The sequence below is a fragment of the Vulpes vulpes genome, chromosome 15 (genome assembly GCF_048418805.1).
Source record: "Vulpes vulpes isolate BD-2025 chromosome 15, VulVul3, whole genome shotgun sequence".
NCBI lineage: Eukaryota > Metazoa > Chordata > Mammalia > Carnivora > Canidae > Vulpes > Vulpes vulpes.
The window spans coordinates 89,734,462-89,755,367 of record NC_132794.1 but is presented as its reverse complement, the minus strand read 5'-3'; the positions used below and the strand labels follow the sequence as shown (position 1 = coordinate 89,755,367).

General features: G+C 45.7%; 1 protein-coding gene across 4 annotated transcripts in view; it reads right to left on the bottom strand.

Annotated features, from left to right (window-relative positions):
• Positions 1 to 317: 317 nt before the first annotated feature.
• Positions 318 to 20,906, bottom strand: part of CNNM1 (cyclin and CBS domain divalent metal cation transport mediator 1) — a 58,921-nt gene continuing 38,332 nt past the window's right edge. For 2 of the 4 annotated variants that reach the window (XM_025991771.2, XM_025991777.2), the window contains 5 exons: positions 15,872 to 16,035; positions 5,614 to 5,797; positions 5,313 to 5,462; positions 3,813 to 3,914; positions 318 to 2,797 (listed from right to left, as the gene is read on the bottom strand). In XM_025991771.2, the coding sequence (XP_025847556.1) occupies positions 2,718 to 2,797; positions 3,813 to 3,914; positions 5,313 to 5,462; positions 5,614 to 5,797; positions 15,872 to 16,035 (680 nt within the window). In that variant the 3' untranslated portion in view covers positions 318 to 2,717. The remainder of the gene's footprint in view (positions 2,798 to 3,812; positions 3,915 to 5,312; positions 5,463 to 5,613; positions 5,798 to 15,871; positions 16,036 to 20,906) is intronic. The other 2 variants (XM_025991787.2, XM_025991795.2) reach the window with 1 other exon arrangement.

The following is a 20,906-nucleotide window of genomic DNA, read 5'->3' as shown; positions in this document are numbered from 1 at the left end:
GCCTTGCCCAGGGCTCAACGAATGCCAGAACTTCTCATCACCGACGGAGTACTTGTCCTCATTCACATTCTGGCTTCTCATTTTGGTTTTAGTTTTCCTTGCTGGCATCCACTGCTGCAAAAACTTACCCATCTGGCGCCCAGAGAACACTAGTGCTCCCCTGTAACCTGAACTGTGGACTCCCACCTGGCCTCAAGAGCCTCGCCTCCTTAGGGAGGTGGGCCTCCGCTGAGACAATTCTGCATGTGCTCCACTCAACCTGTGTCTCTAATGTGAAGCCACTTTAGAACTGAGCTATTCCACGGGCAAGAAAAACATTCCAGGAAAAGCATTTTCATTTTATTTAAAAATTATTTACAATTTATTAATCTTCATAAATGCTTTATTTCAAAATCTTTGTTTTTAATTTTTTTTTTTTTAACCTGAAGAAAATATTAAGAGAACAGAGCAGGGACTAGTGAGGAGAGTGGTGACAGGCTCCTTTGGGATTTGGCAAAGGGATGGATGTAATGCAATAGCAGTAGCCTGAGCCCCGTGGCCTGAGGGTAATGAAAGGAAGACTAGCCAGGCTGGCCCCCTTGGGCCAGTGGCCAGTTGGGCAAGAAGACTCATATGACAGTGCTTGCTTGAAACTCACTGTTGGCTGATTATGGTCTCAGGTGCCCAGCACGGAGGGCTGACACTTTGCCTCTTCCTATTAGGCAGGATAGGTTTTGTGGGTGGGTGGCAGCTGTGGGGTCACCTAGGGGGTCATGCACCGCTGAGCCTCAGGCAGAGCCAGGCAAGGGGATAACTGATAATCATACACTGCTGGAAAGGGCATCTCCAGCTGGAAAGTCTTTCCTTCCACCTGCTGTGGCCCTCCAGTCTGCAACACCTGCTCTGGTTTGGTGGTGAAGAGAGGACAAAGTTACTGGGGGTATGGCAACAATACCCTGGGGTGTGCCAAGGATTTCTGAAGACTTCCACTTCTTGGCATGTGCCAACTTTCTCCATTTAATAAACATGAGAGAAGATGGCTTGTCTCTAAAAGTCTCTTGAATGGCCCCTTACTCACTTCACTCTGCATTGCAGAACCTTTGGGCTGACAGTTCCACTAGTTAAAATTTGTGGTTTTTAACCCTTGTGGATCTGAGACCTTTGAGAATCTCATGAAAGCTTTAGCCCTCTGGACAACACTCATTAGAACACACACACTAAGTTCTGACGGTATTAGGGGTTTCACAGACCCTCTGAAGTCCAATAATGGACCTTCTGGGGTGACTGACCCCCAAATTAAGAACCCCTGAGTTAAAGGTTCCTTTGGGTAAGCATTTTCTTTTGAGATGCAAATAACCCAGAGGAATTGTCAGTCTTCCCTTCTTCCCTTGTGGTTACGGACTGAATGCGCGTGAGGGTGTGAGAGTAATGGTTTTGGGGGAGGGCGCGGTAAGCTTGGATAGTAAATCCCACGGAAAGGTTTGGGAATGGTTTGGAGATTAAGTAGCAGAATGAGATTACTGGATCCCTGATAGAGGGAACTCAAGATATGGGAGATGGAAAGGGAGACAGGTGTCTCAAAGACAACCTTCACTTACTCCCACATTTACCCAAAGGTTGGTTGGCTGTATGGTTAGTGATCTCGATTTTATTCTCCAAGGACGTATGTGGAGTCATTCTGCCATCTGGTGGTCATACTTTGGATTGCATCTGCTGTAACATCCAGGTGAAAAAACATCTAGTTAAATTCTTGGAATAAACTACACTTAGCTGACCTGCTGGGGGAAGAAGGAGTAAGGAATGGGGTGGAGTGGAGGAAAGGGATGAAAAAGAAGAGCAGCTCTTCAATGTTCCTGTGTAATGCACACTGAAGTCCCACGAAAGCTTGCATCCTTCTTGGCTGACCTGGGCACTCTTTGGTTTGTCATGGCTATACTTGCTTTAACAGCTTAGAATTTCTCTACCTAAGTTTTTGTTTGTTTGCTTTGATTTCAACTTAAAACCTGAAGTTCCATCTCTAGCTCCCAATTGGGTCTCTGCTCTCTGCTTCTCCTCTTCCAGAGCAGATATACTGATGGATCGAGAATTGCTGATCGGGAGCCAAAAAAGATGTGTCCCTGGGAAAAAACGGTGACTTGGAGGTTCCATCTCGTGGTCTTTCCATTCCAGCCGAGACACACTTCCCTGGCTGCTAGAACCCTTATCTAACAGGAAACCGGTCACCAACAGTTTTCTGTTCTGTAACATCACATGCCAACACAGCTGAGTCCCACTGCTTTCAAGTCCTGGAGGAATTCTCAGTGCATCTCCTGACCTAACCTTCATACCTGCTACTCCAGCTGCCTATGTGCCTGTCTGCCAGTAGCACCTTCTGAGCTAAGCTAAGCATGAAATATGGCATCAGGGGATCCCAAAGAACAAAAAGGAAGTCAGGGGTCCCAGAGTGGCATTGTCATCTTGGGGTCATTTCTTCTCCAGTCCTAGACTGTACTGTGGAAAAGACCATTCTAGCATGTTCCACTGGAAGCACCTCTATCCATGGTGGCCACAGCAGGGATCTGAGTCAAACTGGAGGCAAAAAGGGAAAATCTGCCAAACTGACAGCTAGGGGTGAAGAGGTGGTAAGGAAAGCAGAATGCTCTGTCACCTGTGGGAGGCCTCGGGAGACGCAGAAGATGGGAGGGTGGGTTCTCCCTCGAAGCTGAATCTCACATACCCAGCAAACACTGTCTGCCCTGTCATGTGATCAGAGGCATTAGATTGGAGTTCTCCTCAGAGGCTCTCTCTCCATCAGATGACCTCTTCCTTTTTCCACCACCTGGAAAACAATTTGTAAGGATCAATCTCTGGCCGGGAGGACATTCCTTGATCCATTCTCTCTTGGTGGCCCAACTTCTCTTCAAAATAGAAGCAGAAATGTAAACAAAGCCCTGATAGTTTGGCAGGACTGCATCACATCCTGGCGCAGATATCAGCATATTTACATCTTGAAGGATTAGGACAACACCTTCTACCTGAGATGACATCTCTAAAAACCTAGACCAGTGTCAGTGGAATGGAGATTTCCCCAAATGATTGAGTAAAGCCCATGTAATACCTCAGGATCATGTTTGTCCATCCCCTGAAGGCCCTGGCCCACCTCACTGCCAGACACCTGAGAGAGGACTGATCTCACAGCCTCTGATGATCTGTGAGTCAGGGTTTCAGTGGGTGTAGCTGGGAGGCATGCTCACGGGTCTACACTCTTAGCTTGGAAACGACCTTCCTTCTGCATTAGGGCAGGTGGGGGTAATCACATAATTGTCTTTAAGGATGGAAGGGCAATCTGTTCCCAGCTCTGCTGATTTTAGGAAGGAGTATTTTTTACCTTGTCCTTTTTGCTATCAACTTCCTTCCATGAACGGTATTACTTTCTTTTCTACTAGGCCTCCTGGACACAAATTCTTTTTTTTAAAGGACCAGACAGTAAATCTTACAGGTTTTGCAGGCCATCTGGTCCCTGTTGCAACTGCTCACTGCTGCCATTGTGGCTATAAATCACAATGGGTCTAGGATCCAGTAAGTCTTTCTTTATAAAAACAGACAGAAGAGGGAGGTCAGGATTTGGCCATGGCCGTGGTTTGCAGACTCCTGTCCTAGACAACCACCAACTAAACGGGACACATCCCCCCATTATCAAGGGCACAGTACTGGCCTGAGCCCTGTTATGGATTTTCACAGTTGTACCTCATTAGGGTCCCACAAGGAGTCAACGGTTCTCCTTCCAGGAGTAATATCCTAACATGCTTTTTCTAGGTGGTGGGAGGCTTTCATCTGGGTGAAGAGCTACTTACTTAAAGTTCTCAGCAGCTTCTTGCCCACAGTTTCCTCAAAGTCGCTACTGCAGGGGCTGGTCTCTGTGTCGAGGTTGATATTACAACATTCGCTATCTGATGCTGAGAGAAAGGACAGAAGAAAGAACTCAAGAACTCTTCCCACCCTACAGACCTAGGGGTCTAGAAAGGGTGATTCTGACTGATATTCCTCAGTAGGTGAAAGTTCAAAGCCAGAGCCAAGTTATGACCGCAGTGGCAGCCATAACAGGGATGGGTGCCTAGGGAACTGTGGGCTCTCATTAGTTGGCAAGGGGCATCTTAGTGTCACAAAAAGAACGAAGAGGTCAGGAGTGAGAATCCAACTATCCAAACATTACTTGGCAGGAGAGAGATGAAGAGGTCAAGATGTTCTCTGATCAGTATCTTTGCCAGACAAAAAGCACCTTTGAGGACACTGACATGGGGATGTCTCCTTCCAGTACTTGCTAGATCAATACTAGATCAGACAAGTCCCTTCTCTGGGCTTCAGAGTCCTCATGCAAGGTACCCTGTGTCACACAAGGAGGATGGACTAGATGAACTCCAAAGACTATCTTCAACATTCTTATTCCTTTGATACAATTTCTTGCTTCATGCTTTAGCTACCAAACTCAGTGTGTGAGGGAGAAAAAAAACACCAGTTCTAAATTCAGGTCCTGGAAAGCTGACTATGTATGACTCAGATATTGAGTTAGCCACAAATTCAAATGTTGTCTTACTGACCACAAAAAATTGATGAACACCTATTAGGTCATTGCTCTGGCCTTGAGGGGTGTCAGACCATGGACTGAAGCAGGTCTAGGATGTCAGGTGGGGTAACTGCTGCCTTGTAGGGTGCATAGGCACTGCTGAAGGCTCGGAGAAGTATATCTTAGTGAGGAAAGTGCGGGAGGATCTCAGGATTGGTGGGACACGGGGAGCTTAGAGCAATACCACTGCCAGGATGGAAGTGTTGAAAGTCTCAGAGGGAGGTGATACGACCTCGGGGCTCAGGACAAGTCCTACAGATCACCTCTAGCCCAAAAGAAGGGAAGAGCCCTGCCAGTAAGAATGATGGCTGACTTCAGTGTTCTAATCTGTAAGGTAGGTCTAATGACAACTACCTCATATTCACAGAGCTGCGATGTGCCCTCTATATGTGCTATCTCATTTATGCCCAAAGCTTCTTTATGACCTAGCCAATGGGATTTGTATCTCTTAACCTATTAAGGAAACAGAATCTTAGATGAATGTAACTTGCTAAAAATTGCATAGCTCCTAAATGAAGGAGCCAGGACCCGAATTCAGGTGGAAACTGGCTCCTAACACCTCCTGACACGTTGTCCTCCTGGGAGAGTGGATTGTCGGGCCTGATGAGGGGCTGGTGCTCAGTAAGTGTGAGGAAGTGGTAAATAGTACAGGGAGGTTGGGGTCCCTCGTCCTGCTTTCCCTGGGCCATGCCAGTGCCTGATGGTGAGGACCCCGATTTCCCTCCCTGACCTGCTGTGGTGGGAACGGCTGCAGAAGACAGCGAGAGCTGCTGTGTGCTCTGCTCCTCGAGGTCCGTCATTTCCTCCTGGGTGAAGGCCATCTCCTCCATCCTCAGGTACACCACCTCGCTGGGGCTTCTCAGCCCATCTGAGCGGCTGCCTGGGGAGGACGGCAGGTGTGTGACTGATCTGCTCTGGAGAAAGCCTGAGACTCTGGCTGGCATAGGATGGCAGCTCTGGGCAGGGGTGAGGGAGGAAGGCGGGGCTGCCTTCACCCTGTGGCAGCCCACCCACCCACCCAACTGACTTACACGGCAGGCTGTTCCTGTTGCTGAGGAGGGCGATGGCAGGGTCATCCTTGGGGGTCTGGGGTGTACCCCGGGTCGTGGGGGCTTTGGTGGAGTCTCCATCAGCGAAGGCCTCCATGTCAGGGGACTGGGGTGAGCTGTCCATGTGGCAGGCAGTGAGTGCATTCTGGTACTGCTGCCGTGTGATCTAGAAAGAAGAGGCAGAGGCAGGAGGAAGCTCAGGAGGGCTGGGCAGAGCTCTCTCTGGATGCGGTCAGCTTCTCTGAGCTCAGAAGCAGCTCTACTAGGGTGTGCTGGAACCCCCGACCTCTGTGGTCTAGGATCCATGAGCTGGGTGCTTTCCCAAGCTGTACCAGCCTAGCAGTTGAGGGACAACGAGTCCCCATTCTCATTTTTATTGGCTCTGGATTCTTCAGTGCACCTGGAGGAGCCAGACTCGAGAGAGGATGGAGGGTACCTTCAGTTAGCAGGGTAGCTGGCCACAGAGAAGTTCTAAACGCAGCTACTATTGCCAAGGGCCCTCTTCCCAAGGGTGAGTTGGTGGGGACTGTGGGGAGGGAAGTTCTGCTCCTGGTCCTTCTGTCAGGAAGCTGGAAGCTGAGGCCTGAGAACATTGCTGATTTGATTTGGCCCATGGCTGGATGTGGGCTCCTACTCCTATGTGGGAAAATTCTAGAGCAGAGGTCTCCCAGTCGTCTCCTCAGATCATGGGAGTCTTACTCATGATTTTCCTGATATCTCAAGCCTCACTCACAAGGAAAAATATCTGGAGAGTCAGGCTTAGCAGACCAGAAGGGAGCTTCTAGAACTCCAGGTAGGAAAAGTAGGGATCAAGTATCTTTTCTGGAATATAGAAAGGTTTATCTGTCATCCCTGTTCTCTGTCTGCCTGATACCCTTGTTTTCAGTAAAAGTGGCCTGGTTTTGGCACTGTCCAGTATAGAAACATGATACAATTAATCATTAAAAGGCATTGGGTGAAAAGTTACAATGGCACACAGTGCTACATCCTTCCCAAGGACCATGGCCCCTACAATGTTTTCCTTCCTTCTTTCTTGCATTTAGTTAGACAAATAGCAAAACTACAAACTGCTCATATTCCTTCTTTCTTTAGGGCAGGTATCACATGTGGGAACAGGAAGGCTGTGTGGCTGGAAAAGAGGGGATGGTTACGTGTTTCACGTTGGAACAGAGGCGGCTTGAAGCTGATCTGGTATCTGGCAAGGGCTCTTTTGACAGTGGCCCCTCGACAACTGAGGATTCCTCAGCACCTGCTTTCCAGACCCTCCTTTCCTGGATGGCTGGGATGTGCCCCATGCCTGGCCTCCCTGGGAGCTGTCGATGATGGCTGAACCCAAGGCCTGGCGTCAAGCCTAGTCTGCTCAGTACTCACACTGGGTTGACTCACCATCACCTGTGGCTCATCCCACACTGCATTCCTCACACACCAGTGTTCCTCCTTTCAGTATGGGCTATTGCTCTGGACATTTTTTATTGAGTAGATGAGTTAATTTTTCCTGCTTTATTATCCTCTGATGTTCTTCCTACATTTTCTAGACCATATGGTCCTCCATTTACTCCAAAATGTTTTACAATTATTTAGTACTCACCCTGAATGTTAGGTCACAATCTTCATCAAAATACCTAACCTTAACAACCATTCAGGCAATGAATGTTTCCTCTTCGTAAACAGAAATCTTCTATCTTCCCTCAAGATGGGAACTCATTATTTTGTTGGACATTATCAATCCTTTCTTTTCTGACAGACTTTGAGATATCTTGTATGAGGATCAAGCAAATTCTAAGCACAACTAATCTAATCACAAACACCTATTAAGAATGCATGTCATTTTGCAATCCTTATGGGACACATGCATGCAGAGATCCCAAGCTTCTTGATAGTTTAAAACCGTGATTCTCAAACTCAGCATCAGAATCACCTGGAGGGCTTGTTAAGACAAGATTGCTATGCCCCACTCTCAAGTTTCTAATTCATTAGATCTGAAGTGGGCCCTGGAAGTTTGCATTTCTAACAAGTTCCCAGGTGATGCTGATGCTGCTGGTTTGGAGACCACACTCTGAGAATCACTGACTTAAGACGTAGTTAAAAATCAAACACAGTTAGGGGCACCTGGGTGGCTCAGTGGTTGAACATCTGCCTTGGGCTCAGGTCATGATCCCGGGGTCCTGGGATTGAGTCCTGCATCAGGCTCCCCACAGGGAAACTGCTTCTCCTTCTGCTTATGTCTGCCTCTCTCTCTTTTCTGTGTCTCTCATGAATAAATAAATAAAATCTTTAAAAAGAAAAATCAAACACAGTTCTCAGGTTTTTGTTTTTTTCCCCTTTTTTAAAGGATTCAAATGGATTAAGCAGCAAAGCATTAACTGGCATGGATACTTTTCAGGTCAAAATGATATGTTCTGTGCTTTATGGCGTGCAGCAATGGGGGTCTCCACTTAGCATCCGTCTAAAGTCTTCAATAGATTCAATGTTACTGTCGACCTTTGCAGCCCCTTTTTTGGGAAGTGAGAAGTCAGGTTCAGAAATTTCCCCAGGAGATCTCAACTCTAGAGCCTACCCTCAGTCTTAAGTCTTATCCTGAGTCAGTCACACAAAACATCAGGCATGTATTAGAGATCTCACAACCAGCCCAGTCTGTGATGCAGCCCAAGCTGATGGTTCAGGGACTTGAGTGCTTCAGAGAAAGGATCAAAGTGACATTCTAATTATTCATGCCTCCTGGGATGGTGCTTCTCAACCTTGGCAGCACATTAGAATCACTTGGGAAGCTTTAAAATATCCTGAGACTCAGGCAACACCCTTAAGCAATTATATCCAAATCTCTGAAAGTGGGGCACAGACATCAGGATTATTTGAAGCTCCCTAGGTGATCCAGAGTACACCACGGGTGAGAGGCACAGCTCTGGATTCTTCGAAGTGCCCCCTGTAATCAATTAGTATTTTTGCTCCCCCTTGATAATTGCCTTCACTGATGTTCAACTTTCATACTGGACCCCCAGCCTGGGGAGAGGGCTGAAATAAGAAACCTCCATATGAAGAACATAAACTCTGGCAAAACTACAGATGAAACCAATATTATTATTTTTTTCTGAATGCCTTCCATAGTCCCACAGAAATCTGTTTGATAAATCCTTCAAGAAATTACTGCCAGGAAAAAGCTCCTTTCTCTAGATAAATGATGTACTTCCTCACACCGGATGAGAATACAAATATCCCACTATATTTGCCCTCTTTGTTTTTATGTCCAGAAAGCTCACAGATAAATTTATTATTTACTTACAGTAACAAACTCATGCCTGTTAACTTTTTCACTGCATTTGTTTACAATTTCTTTTTAGTTTCTTATTTAAAATATCATTGGGTTAATTTTGGGAGGGAAATCATATATATTACTGGAAGTGCTATAACTATCCTAAAAAGATAGGACTGATACTAGGATTTCAGATGTTGGTGGAAGCCCTAGTGCTAGTGTCATCTGTAAGAGCTTGCTTTTGCAGGTAGAGGTTAGGAAATGATGATGGAATCTTCCATCCATAGAGCAGATGATGGCTTACAGAGCACTGGGATATGTGTTATCTCCTTTGCTGTTCATAATGACTGTGTGGGGTACATATGAGAGCCCTTGCGATCCGCACCTTACAAATTAGAAAACAAGGTCCTGAAATGTTGAGGGATTGTCTAAAGTTTGACAGTAAGCTTTCAGAATCTTAGCCAGTGCACTGTCTCCTAAGGTGTGCCCGGGAAAGTGCTATTCACTCTTTGGAGCCTGGAAGATGGAAGGGAAAGTGAGATGGTGGAACTCCGAGTTCCCATAGGAGAAACTCCAGAGTCTAATAATGGTACCCCTGCAGCCTGGATATTTTGGTTTAAAGGCCTTTATCTTGCTCTCCAGGGACAACTGATCTTAGCCTGGGCTCTGTACACTGTGAATGGATGTACCTGGTTGCACTGGGCTGTCTTTCACAATCCTTTAGGGGAGGTGCCCCAATAACTGCTTTGTATCTTGGGGTCTATAGGCATCTGATGATTGAAAAAGAGCTGGCACATGGCCTGAACTAGTGTTACCATCAAACCCAATTATCTAACATACCCACAGTGTTCCAGAAGGCAAAGGTTTCTTTGGAGTCTTGCAGGTTCTCCTGGCTTAAAGGATGGAGAATTTTCTTAATGCTACTTGATAAGCTCAACAAAGCACTTGACATTACTCTTTTTGGGTTAACTACTTAGTTTAGATTTGGCTTGTAGATTAGTGTCAGTTTTGCCACTTTCAAGCTGGGCAACCTTGGCCAAATCATTAACCTCTCTGAGATAATGAGAGAACATGAATTAACTTGTCATCCAACTGTTAGAAATGACTGTTTAAAACACATTCACACCCCATCTCTCACAAGTTAACTTTATAATGGGCATATACTTCAAAGAAAGGGGTCAAACCTACCATCTCATTATGTCTAAACTGTGGATGGCACATCATGAGGTGGGGCAGGAGAAGAGGTCCCTCTGCCTGAGAGTAAGAGTAGAGGTGCTGCCAAAGAACTAGGTCTTAGGAAAGTAAATCCTTAACTAGGAAAATAAAGCAAAAGTAGGGGAAGGAAGGAGAATCCAAGTGGGGACAATGAGAAAAGGAAGCTGGAGAGAGGAGACATGGTGAGTGAGAGAAGACATGAGGGAGGGGGAAGGAAAGGGGTGTGTGCTGGTTTGTGAAATGGCTTCAGGGGTTCAGGGCTCTGATCACTGGTACATTGACTATGGTCCCCAAACCAGAAGCCTCTTGGGAGTGTTGTGAAGTGCTGTTATTTAGTTTATTTTTGGAAAGGTTCTGTCCAGGCGGCATGCACAGTGAACTGTGCCATTCTCTCTTTGTTCTTAAGAAAAAGTGATATCATTCTCCAGTAAGCTGGAATGAAGGATCCAGGAATTCCAAGACTCTTTAAGCATTGTTCTAGAGTAAGACAACGAGTGGGAAATAAAGTATTCTTTCTGATATTCCTTCCTTATGAGGTACTGAGTTCCCTATTATGGAGGCATTCATACAGACACTAGGCAACCTCTAGTCAATGGTGTTAGAGGGAAGATTCAGATGGCCACAGCCAGGACTCAACAGAAGTGGGCAAAAGCATGGCTTTGTGTGGGGGGGTGGGGAGAGGTTACCCCATTCAGGGGTGAGGGCAGAGGTTGGGGAAGAACCTATACTGTCGGGTGGATGGTTGTGTAAAAGGAAAGGTACCATCCGCTGGTTGCTCTCTCTCTGTTTCACAGTCTTGCTTTCATAATGCTTCTTCTTTTTAAATTTAAAAAAGAAAAACAATCAACTACCACTATGTCCATGTGTCACCTTCAAAGAAATTGTTGACAAGGCATCACTCTAGAAAATGTGTTCAGGAAACAACCTCTCCCCAGCTGCATTTCTAGATTTACGTGTTACTTTTTTTCTCTTTCAGTTTTTTTTAAGCATTACTTAAATTCAAGCATTACTTTTTGTCAGTTTGCTCCCCCTGTTCAACTGTCCAAGAACTTCTTCCTATCTACAACAGTACTGTCCAATAGAAATATGAGTCCCATATGTAATTGAAAATTCTTTAGTAGTCACATTAAAAATAAGTAAAAACAAATAGGTGAAACTAATTTTAATAATATGTTTCATCTAACCCAACATATCCAAAAAAATTCATTTCAACATGGAATCAACATAAAATTATTAATGGGGAATTGTACATTCTTTTTTTTTATTAAGTCCTTGAAACCCAACATGTGTTTTACATGTATAGCGCATCAATTTGGATCAGCCACATCTGGTGTGCTTGGGGGCCACTGGTGGCTACTGGTTACCATGTGGACGGCAAAGGTCTAGCAGACAAACCTGAAGCTCCCTGCCCAGTTTTGGTAATGTGGCCTTGCATGGCCAGTGGTACTCCTACTGCCTGCACAGAAGCACGGGGCCAGTTCAGCTTCTTCACTTCCACTTGAATGCACTGTGCCTACTTGCCTTCCACACGCCTATTCATCGATGTCTCTCCTCCTAGTCTTTCCTAATTCTTAAAGGTCTCGTACATTCACCAGCAATATCATCCTTAAAGTAAGTGCCACACAGATTCATCAATTAGATACTACCCTGCATAGGTCACTACAGCTTCACCTACATTTCTTCTCCCTAACTAGCTTTTACTCTCCTCATATGGCAGAAGTTATGTTTTACATTTCTTTAGAGTAGACCGTGGGGTCTAGAACCATTATTAATGCTTAATAAATGTTTACCGACTGCTTCACTGAGGGAATCAAACCACTGCTCCAAAGACAGTTTTTATTCTCTCTTTATTACCATAGATACAACCATTTCTTAGCAATAGCTTGAGCTCAAGCTGTCTTACACGGTGACCAGTTAGGAACTCAAGCATCCTCTAAATTACGAAGAAAATGGAGATCTGTTTATCTTGAACCAGAAGTAAGTGTACTATTCTGGACATTTTGCTTTAGTGGCCAACACGTCCAGCAGCTAGCCTTTGGCCAGTGTGCTGTCTCCTATCTTATGATGTTCTTCCCTCAAAGCACCACCCTGCAATTTAGGGCTTCTGCCACCAGATGGTGATTGATGGGGCATCTTGGTCACGGTTACACAATCCAGACTCTAAGACATCTGCTGAATGGTCTGAGTTTAATAAAGACATTTACAAAATACATTCTTAGAAAATTCATAAGGATGCTTTGATACCTTCACTCATAATTCACTATGATTAATCACAGCTTTAATATCTCTCCCAGATAATCACTAGACACACCTTTCTATCTAATTTTGTAGCTTATCTTGGAGTCAGATTACTCCTGAACTTAATAAACACTGGAACTTCAGTCTGTTAGGCATGAAAAAACCCTTGCAAAAATCTTCCTGCAGCTGGTCACAGGGGCTTGGGCTGTGAGAACACCGCCCTTGCACAGTTTTCTCTTTAACTCCTCAAAAGCTCTCCCTCTGTTAAAAAGGCAGTGGGGGGTGGGTGGGCAGGTGGACCAGAGGAGTAAAAGGGCAGCCCAAACAATGGCCCTCACAAGTCTGTTACATTAGCAGAAAGGGATTTTTTTTTTTCCAGAAAGGGATTTTTAACTTTTGTCTAAGGCATCATCTTAATGTATATTAAAAAACAAATGGAAGAGAAAACCAGCACCAAAATGAAACACATGCTTGCATTCAAGCAAGAGCGTGAACCCCTAAAGTTTCCTTCTACAGAACTGTTAGAATTGAAGTTTTTAAGAGACAGGGTCACAATTTGAAGGAGTTTCTGAATAATACTTTCATTGGTTTCTAGCCTCCCCTCGACTTCTAACATTTAGTCTTCTCAATGTCAAAATGTCAAGGTGGGTAAAAGGACCATGTTCTGTAATGCTCGGCTGCCCGGGTCACAGCAAGGTCCTCTGTCTTGACCAAAGGATGACTGACCCCTGTGGCTGAGCTGACCCCGGGTTTGGGGTTCTTAACTCGCCTTCCATCTCACGTCGGGAAAGACACTTCCATTTTACATTCCTCATTAGCTGTGAATGTCCCTTCATTAGGTTCTGGCATGGATGTCTAGGAGCTCATCTGTGAGTTTTAAGAAGATCCTTATAAACTTCATGCTAGGTGTTCATCTTAACACATTCCTCTTTGAGGAACTGCCCAGTCCATCCCCTGAAAGTGCTCTCTAATGTATGCACACCTAAAGATGTTCCAGAAAACTCTGGGCTCACTGTGGTTGCTCATTAAATAGGATGCCACCCCAAAATCTCATTCACTTTCCTCCCCACCAGCAAGCCAAATCCTCATATTGATTTTCTAAATTTATTATATAAATAATGTTAGAGACTGAACGTTTGTGTCCTCCTAAGATTCATATGCTGAAATCCTACTCCTCAATGTACTGATGTGTGGAGGTGGGGCCTTTGGAAGTAGTTGGGCTGTGAGGGTGGAGCCCTCACAGATGGAATAAGTGTCCTGATAAGAAGAGAGCTTGCTTCCCTGTCCGCCTCTTCCCACCACGTGAAGATACAAGAAGATGGTTATTTGCAAACTAGAACGAGGGATCTCACTGGATCTACTGGTTCCTGGGACTTAGACTTCCAGCCTCCAGAACTGTTGAGAAATAAGTGTTTGCTGCTTAAGTCGCCCCGACTGCTTAGTTCAGCAGCCTGAACTAAGACAAATAAGAAAATCTGAGAAATAAACTTAACAAAAATTCCCAGTGCACGTACAGTAGAGTCCAAGTGGCTTCCGTCAGCCCGCATATGGCAGGCAACACTGCTGCTGACCCTCCACTGTCACTTCCCACCAGCCTTTGTCTTTGCACACCGTGTGCCAGCACTCAGGTCTGTGAACCACTAAGCTCTTTCTCACCTTTGTGCTCTCAAATGTTCTCTCCACCTCCCCTTTCAGGTCCCAGCAAAAATGTCATTTTCTTAGCCTGCTCTGATAACCATTTCTAAAGCAAGCAGCCCCCTTGCCAAGTCTGCCCAATCACTGTCTATCCCACCACCCTGTTTGTTTCCTTGGTAGCCTTTACCACTACCAGAAATTAAGTTCTTTACGATGTGGTTACTTGTTTATCCTCTCTGTCCCCCTCCTAGCATGGAAGCTCTAGAAAGACAGGAGCTTATGGTCTTGTTCTTCAGAGTATCTTGTCAATGTCCAGGCAATGCCAAGCACAGTGTAGGCATTCAGTCAATATTTGTCGAACCCTGTGCTCATACTGTGACTTTCGAGTTCTTTTCCCACAATCACAAGACCAGTACTACAAACCCAATAATAGCTGTCAGAGTAGATCTTCTCTGATCCCACTTTTTCCTACCCCCACTTCTGAGGAAGGCCTGCAACAAGAGGGCTTCAGGGCTGGAAGCAAGGAGGGGAATCATGGGCTTCAGTTTTCCTTAGGCTCTACTTGATTGTCACATAGGATTTGTGAAGTGTTTCCAGTCATATATACCCATGACTATTTGAGGGTTCATTCCCAAAGTCACTTCTCCCTGGGGCTCCTTCAACTCGGATTTCCTACAACTCTCCCTAGAGCCCAGGGATTTGAGGGCTTGGGCTCTGGGGACAGAGAGACCCAACTCCGAAGCTTGGCTCTGCCACTCACCAGCCCTGTGACCTTAGATGTAAGCTCCAATGTCTTCATCTCTAAAATGGGGATGGAAGTAGAACCTACCTCACTGGGTGGTGGTAGACTTAGTGGATCATTCAGGCAAAGGAGCTATAAAGCACATGCACAGAGTACCCCACAAACAGTTAGTACCCCACCTCACAGTCCAGGCTCAGCCCCTCCCTCTGGTAACTTTCCATCTTTACAGTTTCAGCTCAGAGTGTCTGCAGAGTTCTGGAACACAGAAAGCCAGCCAGCACACACTGCTCTCCAATTATTAGAGGTTGTGTTCTGGACAGAAGATGACCTCCTCCCACCTTTGTGATTAATATAGCTCTCATAATTCAGCCCACAACTGGGGCAAGATTTATCAAGTGAATTCATTGGGTGGTTTGTTGGACTTGGATAAATGGGGGCTCACTCCTGATCTTTGGCCCAAGCATGTAACAGTTTGCAGAATGCTAGCAAACAAAACAAAATAAAACCTATCAAAGCAAGAGAAAGGAGGCCATTCTAGAGGGTTTCTATGCAACCCCAATCCCAATTCCAATGAGGAATATGAAGAAACAGCTCCCCTCCTAACTACAAGGGAATGAGCATTGCTGCTTCTCTCTGCTGCATGTGCGAAGTGACGCTCCCCTGAGCTCCACACAGCCCAGGGACGGCTAAGGGTAGAACTGTTACATAAAGGGTTTTCAGTTAACATGCATGCCAAATTGCGTTTTAGACTTGAAACAGTAAGGTGTAAAAATATACTATCATACTTAAAATCATAGCATGGTTTCTTCTATACATTTGGTTTATTAATCACCTGCAAATTAATCTTGAAAAGACAAGGAACTTGGTGCCAATGGCAGGGGATCCAAAGCAAACAGTTCTGCTGGCAACTTGTCTCAGGCAAACTAATTCCCTATTGCTTTGTGCCTCAGTTTCCTCACACAAGAAACAGGGATCAGGAGATCCTAAAAGAATGACAAATAATGAGCAGGAATCAAGCTAACTGAAAATAGGGCCCTTCTAAAGCCAGGGAACAATGACCACGCAGCATTATCTTGGAGCACTGGGCATGGGGAGGCACACCCTGTCCTGCCTCCCCAGCTGGCTGGCCGGCGAGGGGATGGCCCTCCTGGGGGAGTTACCTTCACAAACTGCACATCACTGAGGATGTGCACCGAGTAGTCAGGAGTGTAGAGGTTGTTGCTGCTGCTGCACAGCTGGGTGTTGCTCCCCCCAAAGTCATTGCGCTCGCGGTTTGGAGACTCGGAGCGGTTCAGCCCGCTGCAGCGAGAAGGGGACCGGTTTACTGCAGATGGTGGGGGAGAGGCAAGGGAGAAAAGGCAAGGAAAGGTGGATAGGGAGAACAAAAAGGGGAATGGAAAGAGAGATCGGGGGGGGGGGGGGGCGGGGGGGGAAGAAAGAAAGGTGTCGTTTACTGAGGGCCTGCAGGACTTCTGGGCAGCAGTGGAACCGGGCCCTCACCCTTCCTGTCAGAAGGTGCCCAGCTGCCCAGCTGCTCAGTTGGGGGCAGGAACTCAAGGCTCTGCTGTGCTCAGGCTCCTCCTGCTCCCCACAACCTCTCCCAGGGAGGAGCTGGGCAGAGGTGGTCCACAGCCTTTCTCACTTCTGGTCCTTGGGTCAAGTGCAGAAGATGAGGACCATGCTGTGAGTGCGGTTAGCTACTCCAGAGCATGAGATCCTCTACCAGGATATAAACTCCCTTCACAAGCCTTATTTTGGAAAGGTGAAGGCCTTGGGTCTGACAGCACATATATCAGTCCTTGCCATGGTGAGGCATTTTAGTGGGAGTAGCTCAGGTCTGCCCTAAGTTTGGCAGGACCCTGGATAGGCGGTAGCCCACAAACATATGGGTACCTATTTGGAATAACCCACATGCCTTCTGTCAAAGGCATCCTACATGTTCAAAGTCAGTGGTTTTTTTTTGTTTGTTTGTTTGTTTTGGTTTGGTTTTCAAGAAACACTTCTAGGGAAAGTTCAATTAAGACCCATGTCACTTGGTTTCAAAACAGATATGTGAACTACCTTCCTTGAATCAATACAACAGAGGTTCTTTTTTTTTTTTGTATATATATATATATATATATATATATATATATTTTTTTTTTTTTTTTTATTGGAGTTTGACCTGTCAACATATAGTATAACACCCAGTGCTCATCAAGTGTCCCCTTCAGTGCCTGTCACCCAGTCACCCCATCCCCCTGCCCACTTCCCCTTCCACTACCCCTTGTTCGTTTACAAGAAAGGTTCTTTCTTTCTTTCTTTCTTTCTTTCTTTCTTTCTTTCTTTCTTTCTTTCTTTTTTTTTTTGTATATTTTTTTTATTGGAGTTCGATTTGCAAGAAAGGCTCTTAAAGTGACTCTAACATCATCTCAACCACAGAATAAACCTGAGGGAGAGACCATCAAGCCCCTTCCACTCCTCTGCTTCCCAACTAATGTCAGTCCGCATTTCTTCCCCAAAATGGGAAGGGCGTGTGCTGTCAGCCTCTCATAACACAGACTTAGTTCAGGGGCTTGAATACGGAGTCTGGTTCCTCAGAGATTCTGCTCCTTGTTCTTTAGAGGTAGAACCTCGGGAATTTAGTCTTGTCTCCTGAGATAATGGTGCCATCAATCAAGATAACTGATTAGCATGTATTTGGAGCAAATCCTGGAGGTTGATGGTCTGTTTAGCTGCAAGCTGTTATTGGAAACCAGGCAGTGGAAAGGGTAAAATAACAATAGGCTGAATCATTTTTCTCATTAGAACCATAACAATCGCTGCCTTGATAGGATTATAGAATTAAGGATTCTTTTTTTTTTAATAAATTAATTTTTATTGGTGTTCAATTTACCAACATACAGAAAAACACCCAGTGCTCATCCCGTCAAGTGTCCCCCTCAGTTTCCAGTGTTCCCTTCTCAGTAAGTGCATATGCTCCATTACTTAAGCCAGAAACCTGGAGGGGCGCACCCCTGACTCCTGCCACTCCCCCAGCTCACACCAGGCTGTCTCACCTCCACTTCCCAACTAATAAGCCGGTCGCCTCTATCTCTGACCCCACTCAAGTCCCAATTACCTGGACCCCGGTCCTGTGTCCCCTCTGATAATCTTACGATCTGTTCTCACCTCAGCTGCCAGAATCACATTTTTAAAAGCACAAATCAGCTTCCTTTGATTTAGTCTGAATAAAATTGAAACTCCTTGTTTTTGTCCCTGAAAACCCCCCCATGACTTGACTCCTGCTTTCCTGTCTGGTCTCATCCTGGGGACTCTCTTCCCCTCTCTTTTTCGCTCTGCTGCCCTCAATCATGCAAGTGTTCCCCAACTAACTCAGAAATAGTATTTCTCTTGCCCACACTTATCTGCTTGAGTCTCAGTCATTAGGTCTCAGCTGAAATCCACCTCCTCTGAAGACTATGGCTGTCCTAAGATTTCCCTGTGTTCTCCTATCACTGTCCCTTGTTCATTCCTTCCAAGTATTTTTCACAAGTTTTAATTCATTATGTGTTTGAACTTATGTCTATTCAACTCAATGCTAAATTCCATGAGGGCGGAGGCCTTATCTTTCCTGGTCATTGTGGTACACCCAGTACCTAGCATTGTGCCTGGCCTAGAGTAGGTGCTCAGGAAAAATGTATAGAATGATTGGATCAACACCTAAGGGATTCTTAAAGAGCTTTAATTTAAGATCTAAATTTTGTGGGGTGCCTGGGTGGCTCAGTCAGTGAAGTATCTGCCTTAAGCTTGGGTCATGGTCTCAGGGTTCTGGAATCGGGCCCCACATCAGGCTCTCTGCTCAGTGGAAAGTCTGCTTTTCCCTCTCCCTCTGATACCCCCTTCCCCACCACTGCTCATGCTCTCTCTCACTCTCAAGTAAATAAAATCTTAAAAAAAAAAAGAATCTAAATTTTGTTTAAAAAAAAGATTTCAGAGCTCTCAAATCATCCTGGATAGGAAATCCTTTCCTTTGCAATTTAAAATCATTCTGGGGAAGTTGACTTCTCCAAGAAGCTAGGGACAGGTAAAAGGACACTTCAGAACTGCAGCTGGAGAGAGTCAGAGAGTGTGCAATGAGAATCAAGGGCACCAGGAGGCCTCAGGCTTTGGGCCAGTAACCAGCAGGACACCAGCGCTTTAATAAAAGCATGTGAAACGGGATCCTGGGGTCAGGTCTCCTTGGCCCTACTTATCCCCTGGGTGATGGAGGGCCAGAACCTCTTCCACAGTGACCAGGGGCCAAGGAGGACAGTGATGGCACCGTGGACAAGAGTGAAGCACCCAGGTAATTGTAAATGGCAGTAGTACTGGGTAGGAAAATAAACATTTCATTTCTGGTTCTGGTCCCTTGAAAATAAACTGATGAGTTCTGCTTTGGCTAGATCCTTTGTGGTCTTCTGCAGGTGGTGGCTGCTAAGTTAGTCAATGGTGCTTCCTTGGGGTAATTGCTGTGGAAAAGGAAGGCAGGTAGTCCTGCAGGAGGGTGACTTCTTTGTTGTGTGAGTGGAGTCTGGAAAATCAGATCCTAACCTGGTGTGTCTTAGCCTCTACTCAGTTTGGAACAAGAGGAGAGAGTGTGAGCAGGGCCTGAGAAATAACCATATCTCCTTGACAACCCTCCACTTTGCCTGGTGGGACACATGCTTCACACACCTGATATGTGCTGTTCCATATCATCATCCCTTATGTCACAATTCTAGGCACATTTCAGGAGAATGGCAGGGAAACAGGCCTATCTTACCTACTAGACCACTCCCATCCATAGAAGGCTCTGCCTGAATCACTTCCACACTCTGTTGAAAATGAGGCCACAAGTGCACCCCTGTTCCTCCCAGAGCTCTCATCCTCAGTGGCACTCAGGACAGGCATGCCACTCTGCTGTCACTCACAGGGACCACATGTCAAATGCAAGCGACATCACTGTTGTGCTAGGAGGAGAAGCAGGTTTTGTTTCGTTTTGTAAAGTAAGAACAATGCTATTGAAAATCCCAAAGGATTTCCAACACCAAAAGATACAACTGTCTTATAAAGGTCGGGCCTATAAAAGCAATTTTTAAAAGGAAAAAAACCCTCACTTCATGACAAAGAAATCCCAGCTCATCTGAGTGTTGTGTAAGATCAATGTTTTCATGTCCCAGAGCCTGACATTCCTCAATAGGTAGGATGCTGATGACTTGGCATTTTGGTAATTGTGCACATACACTCAGAGGTTTCTGAGCAGGGAAATGGAAATGCTTTTAATAAAAAAAAAAGAGAGAAGAAATCAGTAACAGACGAGTGTCCCAGCAGCATGGCAAACTAGTTCAAGTTGCATAATTCCCCTTGGCATTTCCTAAGAGCAGAGGCCCAGTCTGGGGAAGTAAAGTGAAGAGGAAAATCCTAAACTATAGTCAAAGAGGTCTAAGAGGGACAGATCAAACAGTGATCAAACTGACCACAGAATCCCTCAGCAGGAGGTAGGCCAAGCAGCCAACATATCCCTTGCCTACTCTTGCTTACATCACACCCTCAAGCTGGCCCTGGACGTTGGCTGGTGGGGAGCAGGGTTTTCTGCTCCAGATCCCAAGCTCTGTGGAGAAGCATGATAGACTCCATTCCTGCAGCCTTTGCATGGTCATTCTGCAAGAGATATCTGTCCTACGGCAAGTTGGAGTTACTGAGATTGGGTGGAGAAGACCCTGGGGTAAAATCGGACATGGGATGGAGGAGGAGGTTGAAGAGGATTTTACACTGTAACTGGGGCTGAATGGAATATCCTCTGCCCTGATAGGTGGAGCCCCATGAACCTATACAAAGCTCTGGGATACTTGCCTCACTCATGACACCTATATCTAGAGCAAAACCCATGATATAGAAGAATGCCCCACTTCCCTTTTTAGTCTGGGGATTTGAAGGGAAAGAAGGGGTCAGTGGCTGTCTGTTTCTATCTTTTGGAGCATCAGTGAGAGACAAGGAGGAATAGCCCTTTTTGGTCTTGGTCCCTAAGCCATGGGCCATCTGTGTTCTCCAAACTAGATGGGGAGCTTAACTGGATAGGCCTACAAGAGTACAGACTAGGATTATTAAAATTCATCATTCTGGGGTAATATTCAACATCAGACAACCAAATGCCAAAAGCTCTCTGTCAAAGCTACAATGTGAACTCTGCAAATCAGCCCAAGTGAGGAGCCCAGA